General features: G+C 37.6%; 1 protein-coding gene across 3 annotated transcripts in view; it reads right to left on the minus strand.

Moving 5' to 3' along the window:
* SNX13 (sorting nexin 13) overlaps positions 1–14802 on the minus strand; it is a 114113-nt gene that overhangs the window by 21579 nt on the left and 77732 nt on the right. For all 3 annotated transcript variants that reach the window (XM_032234938.1, XM_032234936.1, XM_032234937.1), the window contains exons 11-17: positions 9596–9684; positions 9050–9149; positions 5720–5913; positions 3693–3797; positions 3360–3492; positions 1948–1985; positions 1069–1138 (exon numbers count right to left, since the gene is read on the minus strand). In XM_032234938.1, coding sequence (XP_032090829.1) covers positions 1069–1138; positions 1948–1985; positions 3360–3492; positions 3693–3797; positions 5720–5913; positions 9050–9149; positions 9596–9684 — 729 coding nt within the window. The remainder of the gene's footprint in view (positions 1–1068; positions 1139–1947; positions 1986–3359; positions 3493–3692; positions 3798–5719; positions 5914–9049; positions 9150–9595; positions 9685–14802) is intronic.

Consider the following 14802-nt stretch of genomic DNA (forward strand, 5'->3'; position numbering starts at 1 on the left):
AATTCTGACTGAATGGTGGCGAATGGAAGGGCTTATATTCCTTACTCTCTCTTTCTGAGAGCCACTGAAGGTTTACCTATATCCTCAGGGTCATCTGCTTAGTGCAAATGGGTGTGGAACCTTCTTGGAACTGCTGAAAGAACTGTGTTGTAAACAGGGGACAGGTGGTGGTGTCATATCCCCCCGCCTCTGTTGAGAGAGGGCTGTTCAATCTTAATATAATGGCTTTCAAACAGAATGTGGACAGAAAGAACCACTGGTTTGAAAGAGAGGTCAAAGAGACCATTAACATTAAGACCGAACAGAGAGGGAAAGATAAGACACTATCTATCTCCTGTTTTCAATGGTGCAAGGCAAGTACCTTTGAGGATCTGGCATGGCAGGATGCGGGGGGGGGGGGGTAGATATTTGGGTGTGCTGCAGCATTTCTGCACAGTTAAGAATTCTACAGAAGAATTCTACAGTCATTCATAAGGGCAAATGCCTGAATGACTTCTGTAGAATTCATAATTTTGAAACAGAATTGTATATAGTTTTTGGAAGGTACATTGAAACTTTGAATGATCATTAAATGATCTGTAGTACTATCAAAGGTGATAGAGCACTGAGTTAAGTGTTATATATCAGATGTTAGTAAAATCCATAATTCGGGGACAGCAATGCATATTGTTATCGTATCTTTAGCATATTCTAATATATTGAGGTTAATTCTTTGGTTTTATAGAATGATTGATTGAATAAAAGAAAAAATATCACAAGTGAAAAAAATACATGTTCAGAGAATGAAAGAACCACAGAAATGAAAATTGAACTCTCAAATGGTACATGAAAAAGGATAATAAGACAGGCATTTTTACTAGATGTAAATTTAAAATTAATCTTAAATATGCAAGTAAGACTTTTATTAGCTAATTTAAGTTTTTCTTCTTTGATTTTCCGCATATTACGACCAAGAAAATAAATGATGATAATGGCTAAAAATTATATTAAACAAATAGTTAATTAAAAAGTTAATCAGTTAGTTACTTTACCTTCTCATAAAAACACAAATACCTATATGAAACTCACCAGTATCTGAAATGCATGCATGTAGCTGTATCAACTCATCAGCAGACACATTTGAAAGATCATCCAGTGACTAGTGGGTGAAAGGAAATCCAGAGTTATTATTTATATTCCAGAAATATTATTGCACAAATGGAAAGTTTTTTTTTCAATGCAGTCTTCTAACTTTGGAATTTATTCCAAATTAGGTATACCAGTACTATCATTTCTATTTTCTGATGTCAAACAGACATTTTTATTCTGCCAGGATTTTTGATAATTTGTTAATGTTGTGAATTTTACCTTTTTTTACTGATCCTTTTAAATTTTCCAACACTGTTAGATTTTTAAATAGCGCTATGTATATTTTGTTCTATTGCCTTTAACCACACATTTTTCTTGTAACTAGCTACTTAACTACTTATAAAATAAAGTAGTCTCAAAAACAAAACTATATTCTAACTTTTATTTACTCACCATTTACTTTATCAATGTCATAATGAAAAATAAAACTCAAAGTTCTAATTAAAATATATTATCTGCCACTTTTTGTGCAAACAGAGAACTTGTAAAAATGCTTTACCTATTTAAGGTAAAGGGATTTTTTTTTTAAAGCGACACAGAATATATAATTGGAAAGTAATTATTTTTCTGATAATCACTCTTTCTGATATATGATGACCAGGACGACCAAACAAATCAAATGATCAAAAAATCAAACCCTTTTCTCACTTATTTATACATATATACTTTCACTTCTTTTAAACAAATATCAACAGAATACAGTGGTCTTTTAAAAAATGTAAAATTTTCTTTATAGTGTTGTTTTTGTTTCATTGGTTGCTCTTGTCTTAAATAAATGAGTAATATTTTGAACTTCTATAATGTTGAAAAAGAACCTACCAAATTAATGCTGCCTGTAGGGGATCCATTAAATGATTCTGTGTGAAGAGAATATTTTTTAAAATAAAAAGCCATACAATAGAAATATACATTGAAACATGAATTTAGAATTATATACACACATAAAATATTTGGAGTCAGGATGAAAAAAATAATACCCTGTTTTCCCGAAATAAGACGTCCCTGAATAAAAGCCCAATTGGGCTTTTGAACGCATGAACTAAAATAAGCCCTCCCCTGAAAATAAGCCCCCCTAAATATTGCAACACAGCAGAAGCCATGAGGTGACCATGCTCACCGCCTACTGCACCTCAAAAATAATATCTCTCCGAAAATAAAGCTAAGTGCTTATTTTTGGGGCCAAAAGAAAATAAGACCTTGTTTTATTTTTGGGGAAACATGGTAGTGATTAACTGGTTAATACATTAAAATATTAACTAGTTAATCACCATGTTTTCTTCACCCTAAATCCATTTATTTTAACTCCATATTAGGTAATGAGAGTGATAAGAAATTGAACTGACATGTAAATTTTAGGACACTGCCTAGGTACAAAGTATTATAACACCTCACTTATGATATTGCTTTTAATCACACTTTTTATCTTGTTTTTAGAGATATGATTTCTCCCTGCTTATTTAAAAATATTAATTTATTTATAATGGATAATCTTACTATTTAACACAATAGGAACTAAACATTATTACAACTTAAGATCATTATAAAGAAAGAAAAAGCTAAGGCATTACAACTCTGAAGTCATAAAACTTAGGAAATATAAATTGAAATAGTGAATTTCCATCCATCTCTTTTAAATAAGTTGAAACAAATTAATTACTAGCAGGGAATCCTTAGCTCTATTGACTGCTAAAATTTAAATGAAAATTTATGCTATTGTCAACATAGGCCACTAGGGGGTAGCCAAGCTTATGCTTTGTTTATAACTGTAGAAATACATTTAATATAAAGATTAGAGACAAGAGTGTTAGACATTAAGAGTTTCTGCATAAGCTTAAGAAAAGGCCATATTTAATTTTACTCCTAAAAGTTATTCTTAAAGAAGGAACATGTTTTTTCAGGTTCTTGTAGAAGTATGAAAATAATCATATTCCTTTAATGACTAGCAAATTCACACCTATGAGATATGAAGCCCCTTTTCAGAATCAAAGCATGCACAACACATTACCATGGAAAATTGCAATAAAACAGCAACAAAAAAGCCAAATTATGCCAAAAATGAAATGTTCCCAATTCTTTTATGTAGAGGTGTGCAAAATTTTTCCAAATTATTTTTAGTGCATCTGCATAGCAAAAAAAAAAAGTTAAATACTATCTAACGAGGAAACATTACTTATTTCCTACCTACATATTGATACTTACAGGTATAAGCCTACCTGATGTTGACAACTTACCCCCTTCACCATCATCTGATCCTCTGAAACTAGGATCCTTTAGCATATCTAGCTCAGCAAGCATTCGTACATAAAGTGTATGCTGCTTGAATGAAGGATAGAACCTTTCGTCTTGCAGCATCAATTCATATACCTTAATGAAATTAAAGCTTAATATTATGCAAAATAAGTAATCTAAATCATAAAGCACTTTGTTATATAAAATATTAATGCAATAAGAAATAATGCAATAAGTATTTGCATTATTCTACATTTCAGTCTAGAAATTAACAAAAAGTCATAAATATTGACAGATTAACAATTAGATTAGCAGATCGGAATAAAACAGTTTACCTTTCTTTGAATCTGATCAAAAATTTCAGGAGTTGGGTCCTCATTATTCAACTTTTCTTCCAGCTTTGCTACCAATGGATCATCGATATTAATTCTTGGAGAAGCCTACCATACAGAATTACATTATTTTAGTGTTTATTTTCATTTATTTATTTATTTATAAAAATTAAATAACAGCCATTATTATTAGGTACAATAAAGCTAGAGAATTATAAAAACTGTGTCACTTATTTTAATAAAAGCAAATAACTCAAGTAGTTCAATTCACTCATAAAATTTTGAGGTATTTGAAAGAGTATTTACAAGTGACATACACATTGAAATAATTATATGGGGTTGGGATAAGAAAAAGTAAAAAGGTAGGTAGTTCAAATATCCACAGCTTTACTCTTAAGATCTGGAATTTCTGAATATACAAGAATGAAAACAAATACAAAGGCAATATGAATTCTAAAAATAGAAATAACCATTTATTTATATTCATTCACCAGGCTTTTTCAGAGTTTAGTGTCGCAAGATTTTTGGAAAAATGAACTGGATGTTTGGCTGTCATATAGTTATATAAAATATAGATATCAAAACTACATCTACATTAATTATAGAAATATTTATTATGGTGATATTTATCAGTCATGCCACAATTCAATTTTTCTTAGTAAACCATCTTTGTATATGTGAGTGTCTAAAACATGGTAAAATTAGCTTATACATTTCGTTTACTCAAATCATAGGACAACCTTCATCCTGGCAAGGTGTGAGGCCCCCTTTATATTAAAAAATTCTACTATCCTGAATTATTGTGGACCAATGGAGATGGGAAGGTAGAAACAAGTGAGCATATGTTGCTTGCCAATACAATAAACATGTAAAAAGTACTTATATCATATTACTGCTTATATACTTTCAAGATCATCCCAGGCATTTCTATAATCTTTGCTATTTTCTGACAAGAAATCTTCCATGACATATAATATGGCAAAATTTTGTGTGGCAACATGTAAGAACAGGAAGTTTCTGATTTCTTCATAATATTATCAATAATTGTTTTTCTCCTCAGACTTATTTTTCTTTCTAAGCTTTGTAATATGTTTCCTAAGCTCCTTTGTACTTTTTTTAACACAGCAGTTAATTGCTTTTCAGAGATATATCTTCTATTTTAGGCCAAATGTTTTAATAGTTACTTCTTGTATGCACGATTGTACTGTTTTATGCACTTTCTAGAGATTCTAGAGAGTACCCTGTGTATATGGGGTAATTTTCTATGTTCAATTTTATTGCCATTCAAGATTAGTTTGCATACAATTTTATTCCTCGACTTACGACCATGAGTTTTGTGCCATTTTACAGCCTTTCTTGCCATAGTTGTCTTAAACAATTTTAAGATGACTACTTGTAATATATTCTTCCAACTGTGATTCCTTTTATTATTATTTTAGCACCTAGTATGGCAGACTTCACTATCTTTTGATGAATTTTAATCAAAGGTACTAGGTAATCAACTACTTTGAAACTCATTGAGTTTTGTACTCAACGCATTTTGATGTGAAAATTTTGTCCCAGTACTTATCATTTGTTTGGTACTCAACGCACAAGCTAGAACTTGTCAGTGTCAGCTGAATTATGATTCACTATTTTATTTCTTATGGGAAAAATTGTTTGGTACACATTGTTTTTGGTACTCCTGGAACCAAGTAACAATGAGTAACTCCTGGAACCAAGTAACAATGAGTAACAACGTACTACTGTATTTGCTACCTCAATTATATTGTATGATTTTTTTTTACTTTTTATATTAAATGTTATGTTAATCTGATCATAATAAAGTTTTAAGTACCGTTATTTTCAGTAATCAATAGTTATTTCATCTTGTTCTATATATTTTATTCAATTGGTTAGACATTGTAATAACTTTGAATGCCAAGACTATTGATTTTCAGAATTTTTTCAAATTATTCACTTCTACAAATCTATTTGTAGATAGATGTTTTATAAAACATGGTTTTTGTTTTCAAAGAACCAATTGTTACCTTTTCTGATAAATACTGATCATATATTCCAACTGCAGCTGTTCTTAATAGACCTTTGGTTTGTGTTGTTTGATGCATTCCATCCTTCTGATGGTTCAGCAATACTTCCAGCTGTTTCTGAGCTGTAACCCTGTATCCTTCTACTGTTATCCAGAAAAAAAGATGTGCTTGACCTCCCATCTGCTGCATGTAATCTTAAAAAAAAAAAAATCATTAAATAAACAATTCAACCATATTATAATGGTTATATTTAAAATATGTTATAATTGATGGAAGCCTTCCTTTCTTTCTTTCTTTCTTTTTCTTTCTTTCTTTCTTTCTTCCTTCCTTCGTTCCTTCCTTCCTTCCAAATGCCAACTACATTCACACTGATTTTCTGAAGCAATGTTTTCTAAAAGTGATGCACTATTAAAAAGCACATAGACTTACATATGCTCCACAGGGCTTTACATATTGATTGCTCTCTACAATCTGAGTCCTCATTTTATTGACCTCGGAAAGATGGATGACTGAGTCTATCTTGACCAGTCAGGATCGATCTCCCAGAAGTGGGCAGAGTTAGCCTACAATACTGCATTCTAATCAGTGGTGAAATTCACATTTTTTTACTACTGATTCTGTGGCTGTGGTTTGGTGGGCATGGTGTGGCTTGGTGGGCATGCTTTGGTGGACATGGCAGGGGAAGGATATTGCAAAATCTCCATTCCCACCCCACTCCAGGGAAAAGATACTGCAAAATCTCCATTACCAACCTACTCTTCGGCAAGCCAGAGGTGGCATTTGCTAATTCTCCGAACTACTGAAAATTTCTGCTACCAGTTCTCCGATCTACTCAAATTTTTCCACTACTGTTCTCTGGAACCTGTTGGATTCTAATCCCTGTGCTACCATGACATATTATGTTATTTGGCCCTTGAAGTATAAGAAGTCATCTTTTGCACATGACTGATTTTCTTTATGTACTACTACATATTTTAGGTTCTAAATGCAGACCGCCAGTTGGCGACCCTTCTGTTTGTATTGTGTCTTTTGCTATATGTTTATATAATGTTTCAATCTGCACATTGTAAGAAGTGTATAGTTAGATCAACAATATAAATCTACAATAAACCAACACAAAAATATCTTTAAAATATTACATCAAATGTAACAACTTTAGATAAAACAGTTAAATTTTGAACTCTAAAGAAGTTATGAAAGGCATTTTCTATTCATTTGAACTGGTTAGAATCTATCTGGAAATTCAAATACTCAGTTCCTGAGTGACACAAGTTATTAACTAGCACAAGTAGTCCTCAACTTACAAAATTAATAGACCCTGCCCATTGTCTGAAGTCAGGGACTATGTTAAATGAAGCACCTAACTAATGACCTCCTTGTCTCTGCTTTGCTCAATGCATTTGTTAAACGAATGCATGGATTGTTACAGTAAGTAGAACATGGGGTGACTCAGGTATGGGAGAAACTGAGGGAGGCCTAATGCATGCACAGCCACTCCCAGGAGGCCTTCCCCTCATCCTCTTAATATATCCCATGGCCTTCCTGCCACCCTTTGATTTCCCCAAAGCCCTACGGGTCTCTTCCATACCCCACCCCATCACCTTTCGCTTACTTACTTTTTGATAAGCTCAGGAAGTCAGCGTAGAGACTTCCATTCCAATCCTACTACTTCAATTTCTTCTTAGCTCCGCCAGCACTAGTCTTACACTGGCAGGGCTAAAAAGATATCCTAGTGGTTTATGCTGTCTGAGGGGAAATGATTCCCATGGAAACAAAAGAGATAGGATTTCTTCTTCTTGATTATGGCATTTGGCCCAGCGAAGGAACGGCCTTCTCTCCACTGACTTCCTAAAATCATCCAAAAGTAAATAAGCAAATGGTGATAGGGGAGTGTGGGGTGGGAAGGAATGCATAGAACCCAGTATATTGGCAAAGCAAGCCTATATATACTGGGTTCTGGGGACCTCTGAGGATCTGGGCAGGCAAAATGGAGGGAAATAGGTAAGTGGGTGTGCTGCAGCCTCTCTAAAGTCAGTTGCAAGGGTGAGTGATCATGGGGAGGATAATAATTTGTAACTTCAAAACAATTATATTTAGTATTTGGGGTTGCATTGTAACTTTGAACATTCTTTGAATGGACTGTCGTAGCTCAAGGATTACCTGTATTGTACTTGGAAACACACTGGTAGCTAATGAAACAATAGTGATGGGAATGTTACATGGCTACATGTTCTCATTCTAATAAGCCAAAAGTAATTTTTAAAATTATGGCAGCCAAAATATGCCTTAAATATCTCGCTTTGCTAAAACCTCTGGATGAATCTAGTACGTAGGTAATGGTGTGGAGTGTACACAAAGCTTAGGCAAGTACATGAAGAACTTTGAAACACTATTGAAAGAAACCCCAATTGTGCCAGTGGATTGACTACGTTTTATTTTCTTCTTGACTACCTAATGTTCAGGTAGCTTTTACTGGAGGAAATAATTGAAAGAAAAGTGATACATTTGCAGATTAGTTATTCTTGTGATCCTTGGGCAGTGAGCAAGAGAGCATACAGTTTCTTTTGAATTTCCACTGCTTTCAAAAGCTACAAGATAGAATTTTATGATGTGGCCTGATAAAACATGAAACATTCAAGCTATTCAAATTTTTGTATTGATATAATGCAGCCAACTCAAGAATGTTTCAACGGAATACTGTGAATAAAGCAATTGTTTCTGAATTGAAAACAAAGTGTTTTATGGATTTCATGCATATTCAGATTCATTGACATGAATGTTCAAAATAGAATATCTTTTTTTAAGCAGTAACCACCATAGAAATTAAATACAAATCTCAGTAAGTTATTTTATTTTGCTTGATATTTTTATGGAAGAAAGCTGATACTAATCGGCATAAAATACTAATGTATTTTGTTAATACATTAATGTTAATGTACATTCATACATTCTGTTAATGACAGAAGTTGTTTACATTTCTATGGCCTACAGCAAGCGTGTCAAACTGGCAGCCCCAGGGCTGAACGCAGCCTGCACAGGCCATACCCACCTCAGCTCTGCAAAGGCCAAAAACATTGTGATATGTCATAATGCAAGAGAGTTTGATTGTTAATTCAAGAGCTTACTTAACTGTGTAGATATTTGAGAAAGAGAAACACCCATCTTTTTATTAAATCAATTTGGGGAATAAAAAAATAGAAGGGATCAAAACAGTCCTCACAGTTATCTTTATTCATTTTTAGGTAAATACATGCACATTTATAGCATCCTATTACAATACTACAGTTTTAATCCTGCATATATATGCATTTCCAACTACTGTTTTCTTACCCATAAAAAACTGTAGTGCAACATTGTTTACTAGAATGTTGTCCAGAGGGACTGTGCAAAGTTTTCCAAAATTTGCAGCCAGTTTCACAGTATCTATTTCCTGAATAAAGGTACAATACATTAATAGACATGGCTATGCAATATTTATACAACATGGCTTATTTTTGCTACATATAAAAATCAGCGATGTTGTCTTCTCATAAGATTTTAGGTACAGAGATTCATAAATAAAGTTAACTATTTTACTTTAACTTGCATGTACAATTTAAAAGTTTGCTTGATAATGGATATGCAATAGATTCTTTACCTTGAGCTAGGATCTTAGTTCAGTAGCAATCAGGTATACAGCAAAATTAATTTCTTTTTTTTAGACTGATGTGATATGAGAACCTAATCTGACAAATTCAAGTTACTGACATTCATTAACTATTGAAAACAATGCAAAATATTCTGATAACACTGAGCTCTATTATTTGATTTAGAAAATAAAGTCTCATAGTTGGCTCAGATGGTTATGTATAATTGCAATACATGAAACATACTTACTTTTCCTGACTGTAGCCTCAGTATTCTTGAATCACATACTTTCTTAACAAATAGTAAGCTATTTATCTGATTTTTTATATGGTTAATATCTGAAAAGAAAATCAAGTAAGATTTAAAAGTATAAAAACATCTATTTAAATTCTAAATGAATTGGAAATGTATTGCTTAAGGCTACATAGGAGAAGACAATCAAAAGTCTCTGAAGAAAAATGAATGCATTTTTTCTAATCAGATTCAATGCTGCTGTTATTGATAATCACAGATAATCACTATTACTTAAGAAATGAAAATTTGGGTTTTGTGAATTATTTTAGTAGAATATATTATATTTTTCTAGAGAAAATATTTTAAAAGCTAGCATTGATTCTAAATGAGATACACTTTAAAATAATGAGCTACATTATGGACATAAGTGCACCGCACTACTGTCTATTGGTTTTCCTATGTACAACCTTTGAAAACTTAAGGATTACCTCATTATTGAGCACAAAATTAATTATGATGGAAAATTCATTTTAAAATAAAAATGTCTTTCAAAGCAACATTCAGCCCTTACAAATGCATAAATTAAATTTGTTTTAGGTGCCAAGAACCAAGAGAGGCATTTGAAATTACTTAATAGTATTTCCTTTATTCTTTTTCACACCTATAGACAGAATCTTGCTGGACTAAAGCAACTATTTCCATAGCTAGACTATGAGAATAGGGAAGGAGGAGTCATTTTAATTCTCTTCAAACTTTTCAAGTTCTTCAGCCACTTTGCCCTTTAAAAAACTGCATCCTCACTGAATCAGATAAAATCTTAACAGGTACTGATGAAAAAGTAATTAAAAAACTTTATGGCTACCTATTAGAGGTGAAGCTACAGGAAGAACAAGTTAAAGAAACTATGTTAGCTTGGGGGGAAAATTTTGAGCATGGGACTGACCTAGAGAAATGGCAAAAACGGTGGTCTCAAAACTATAAAATGACAATGTCAACTGCATATAAAGAGAATTTGTATAAGATGTTTTACAGGTGGCATTTATCTTCAACGAGAATTGCAAGTATGTCTAAGAACAAATCCGAAAAATGCTGGAAATGTCATCAGATGCCAGGCTCATACATGTGGTGGACTTGTACTGAAGCTAAAAGATATTGGACTAAAATTCACATGTGGTTGGAGAAAACGATACATAAACACATAGACTTAAAACCAGAACTTTTTTTATTGGATATCATACCAGAAACATACAATAAAGACTTGAAATATTTGATTGTAAATGTCTTAACAGCTGCTAGAATTGTATTTGCAAAAAATTGGAAAAATGAGAAAAAACCAACACAGGAGGAAACTATTCGGAAAATAATGGAATGTGCTGAAATGAATAAACTTACATTTGAAATTAGAGAACAGGAGAATGAGCAATTTTATAAGGTATGGGATTTGTTTTACCAATGGTTAGACAAAAAACTTGGAAATGAAATTGTTTATTTATGTACTACCAGAAAGTTATAGTCACTATTATGAAGGTTTTTTGCTATGAAATAGAGTGCTTGATCATATGACATATAAAGGACAATAATGTATTTAATGTATAAGAGTGGGATGATTTGAACGTTATGTATAATTGTAAGTTCATTGTAAGATTCAGTTTTCTCCTTGTGTCTATAGTGAATGGTTGTTTAGGATTTTAATATTTTGTCTCCAAAGCGTTTGAAAACTTATGGAACTAACCCTGGAAGCTGTGCGGGAAGGGGCTCCTGCAGGAGATCAGGATTCAGGGGACCCAGAGAGGCGGCTATCTGGGGGGTTGCCGCGTTCGGGCGGCTCCCGGTCGGTGTTGCCGCCCTTGGTGGTTTTCGTGCTGGTCAACGGCGCTGGTCGGTGACAGTGTCAGATGGCGTTGCGCTGGTGGCGTTTTTGGCCTCATTTCTTCGGCCGTGGTAAGCTCATGGACCTGTGCTGGACTATTCATTGCCCCACGGAGAGGGTGGTCAGCCTGTGACAGTACTGGGCGAGATTGGGCGAGCGGTTCTATCTGCCGCCACCGCGGCTCTCCCGGGCATCCCCCTCCCTTTCTACTTGGCTCGGCCTTTCCTCTGGCGCGGCCTCTCCTCCACTCTGCCGTCGCCGCTACGGGGCCCCCTGTTACTCGACACCTGGCTCCTTTTAAACACGGTTTCTGGACTTTCGATCTCGGCTCCATCTATTGCGACCATCGCCACCCGCTGCTGCCCCAGGAGTGCCGCCTCAGACAGCGCCATTATTCAGTCCATCTCACTTTCAGCGTTACAAATTTCGGATAGGCGGGGCACCTGGAGATTGGCCAAATACCTCTTCCAGTGACCGCCATTCCTGGCCTCGGCTGGAGCCTCTCTCACCCTTCTCCTCCATTTCCTCCTCCGCTTTATCTTTTTGAAAAATACCATCGCTGCAGCGAGTATGAAAATCCTTTGATATACCAGCAATGCCTGCAGCTTGTTTTCCATTACACTCTTTCAGTGGAAGGGGGTGACGGAAGATGGTGAAGATGCGGGTGGGGGACTTAACGCCCTTTCAGCCAACACATGCTCCCCCTTCAATCCGCCTCAGCCACCCCAGACTTTGGCCCCCTTTTTCTGCACCGTTCCAGGTTCACAGGAGAGAAGCGAAGATGAGACACTCTTCCCCTACATCATCTACATACTTGAGAGACCGCCTCCTGCCAATTACCTCCCATAGATCCATTAGATCCCACAGATTAGGCCTCCTCCGAATTCCATCTGCCAGCCAATGCCGGCTGTCGATCACCCGGAGGAGGGCCTTCTCTGTGGCTGCTCCGGCCCTTTGAAACGAGCTCCCTGTGGAGATTCGGACCCTCGCCACCCTTCAGGCCTTCCGGACAGCCGTTAAGACCTGGCTGTCCCAGCAAGCCTGGGGTTGAGTTCCCCCCCTACTCGAATTTGCTGTGCTTGCTGTGTTTTTTAAATCGTTTGTATTGTTGTCCTGTTTTTGTCTTACTTTTCTGTATTTGTTCCCCTTCCCTTGGCTTTTGTTCAGCCCCCCTGAGTCCCTTCGGGGAATAGGGCGGCTTACAAATCGAATAAATCCAATCCAAATCCAATCCAATCCATCACTGGTTTTCAGCTATTTGAACTGCATGAACCGCTTGTACGAAATTAACACCTACGCAAAAAGGTTTTGTAGTGGCTATGGATGTTGCCCCCCAAGGATAGTCCAGATATTCCATCTTTAAGCCTGGGGGGTGAAACTTTACACCTCTCAGAGAGGGCCCACAACTTGGGTGTCCTCCTGGACCCGCAGCTGACACTAGAACACCATTTGACAGCTGTGACCAGGGGAGCTTTTGCCCAGGTTCGCCTGGTGCACCAGTTGCGGCCCTACCTGGACCGGGAGGCACTTCAAATGGTCACTCACGCCCTCATCACCTCAAGACTTGACTACTGTAACACGCTCTATATGGGGCTGCCCCTGAAAAGTGTTCGGAGACTACAATTGGTCCAGAATGCAGCCGCGCGAGCGATACTGGGTGTAGTGAGATACGCCATATTACACCCATCCTCTGCGAGCTGCACTGGCTCCCTATCGGTCTCTGAATGCGCTTCAAGGTGCTGGTTATCACCTTTAAAGTCCTACATGGCTTAGGACCCGGATATCTACGAGACCGTCTTCTGCCATATACCTCCCAGCGTCCGATAAGATCACACAGGATGGGCCTTCTCCAGGTGCCGTCGACTAGACAATGTCGTCTGGCGGCTCCTCAAGGGAGGGCCTTCTCTGTAGCTGCCCCGGCCCTATGGAACGATCTACCCCCAGAGATCCGGACCCTCCTCACTTTCTCGGCCTTCCTAAAGTCTACTAAGACCTGGCTATTCCGGCAGGACTGGGGCTGTTGACCTCATGAATGAGGTCCAGCCCCACTAAGATTGAGTGCAAGATGGGTCTTTTTAACTTGCTTTCCCTCTCTATTTTAATCTCGGGGCAGTGGAGACGTGATCTTGAACTAAGGGGAATAGAGATCTCGCCCTTGTCATGGTCAGATCACTTCCTGCTGAGGCTTGACTTTCGGAAGCTACTTCCCCACTGCAGGGAGGTGAAATCGATTAAATGGTTCCGCCCAGGCGCCTGATGAACCCATTGAGATTTCAGAAGAAGCTTGGAGAGATACCTGACTCCCTTGCCCACAATCCAACAGAGTCCTTGGTCGCCGCCTGGAATACAGCGGCCACTGAGGCACTAGATCGGATTGCGCCTTTGTGGCCTCTCCACAGCAGTGGATCCAGGAGGGCACCTTGGTTTACCGAGGAACTCCGGGAGATGAAGCGCCAATAGAGACACCTAGAGCAACGTTGGAGGGCTAGCAACTCCGAATCCGACCGAACACAACTAAGAGCCTTTATTAGGACTTATTTAGTGGCGATACGGGCGGCAAAATGTACACATTTTTCCCGCTCTAATTGCGTCCGCAGAATCTCGCCCGGCCGCCCTGTTTAGGATAACCTGCTCCCTCCTGAAAGGAGAGGACACGGAGCAGCCCTTACAGGGAAGGGCTGAGGAATTTGGACAGTACCAGTGGAGGTGCCGAGGGAGGGCCTTGATCAGACTTCTTGGAATGAGTTCCAGCTTGTCACCCCTGAGGAAGTGGACAAGGCCATGGGAGAGATAAGTGCCTCCACCTGTTTACTGGACCCGTGCTTGGTCTCAACCAGCAGGGAGGTAACACGAGGCTGGCTCCAGAGGATCAGGAACATGTCTCTGCAGGAGGGATCTTTCCCGCAACCTATGAAGGAAGCGGTGGGAAGACCCCTCCTTAAGAAGCCTTCTCTGGACCCAGCTATCCTTAAAAACTAAGGTCTAGTCTCCAACCTCCCTTTTTTGGGGAAGGTTGTTGAGAAGGTGGTGGCCCTTCAACTCCGACGGACCTTGGATGAAGCAGATTATCTAGACTCCTTTCAGTCTGGTTTCAGGCCTGGATACTGCACCGAAACCGCCTTGGTCGTGCTGACCAATGATCTCTGGCGGGCATTCCTCTATCCTGGTGCTCCTTGACCTCTCAGCGGCCTTCGATACCATCGACCATGGTATCCTTCTGCGACGGCTGGAAGAGGTGGGAGTGGGAGGCACCGTTTTACGGTGGTTCTCCTCTTACCTCTCCGGCAGGTCGCAGTTGGTGTTGGTTGGAGAACAAAGGTCGACCCCTAGTCCCCTTAAATATGGGGTGCTG

The sequence above is a fragment of the Thamnophis elegans genome, chromosome Z (assembly GCF_009769535.1).
Source record: "Thamnophis elegans isolate rThaEle1 chromosome Z, rThaEle1.pri, whole genome shotgun sequence".
In the NCBI taxonomy this organism is placed as follows: Eukaryota; Metazoa; Chordata; class Lepidosauria; order Squamata; family Colubridae; genus Thamnophis; species Thamnophis elegans.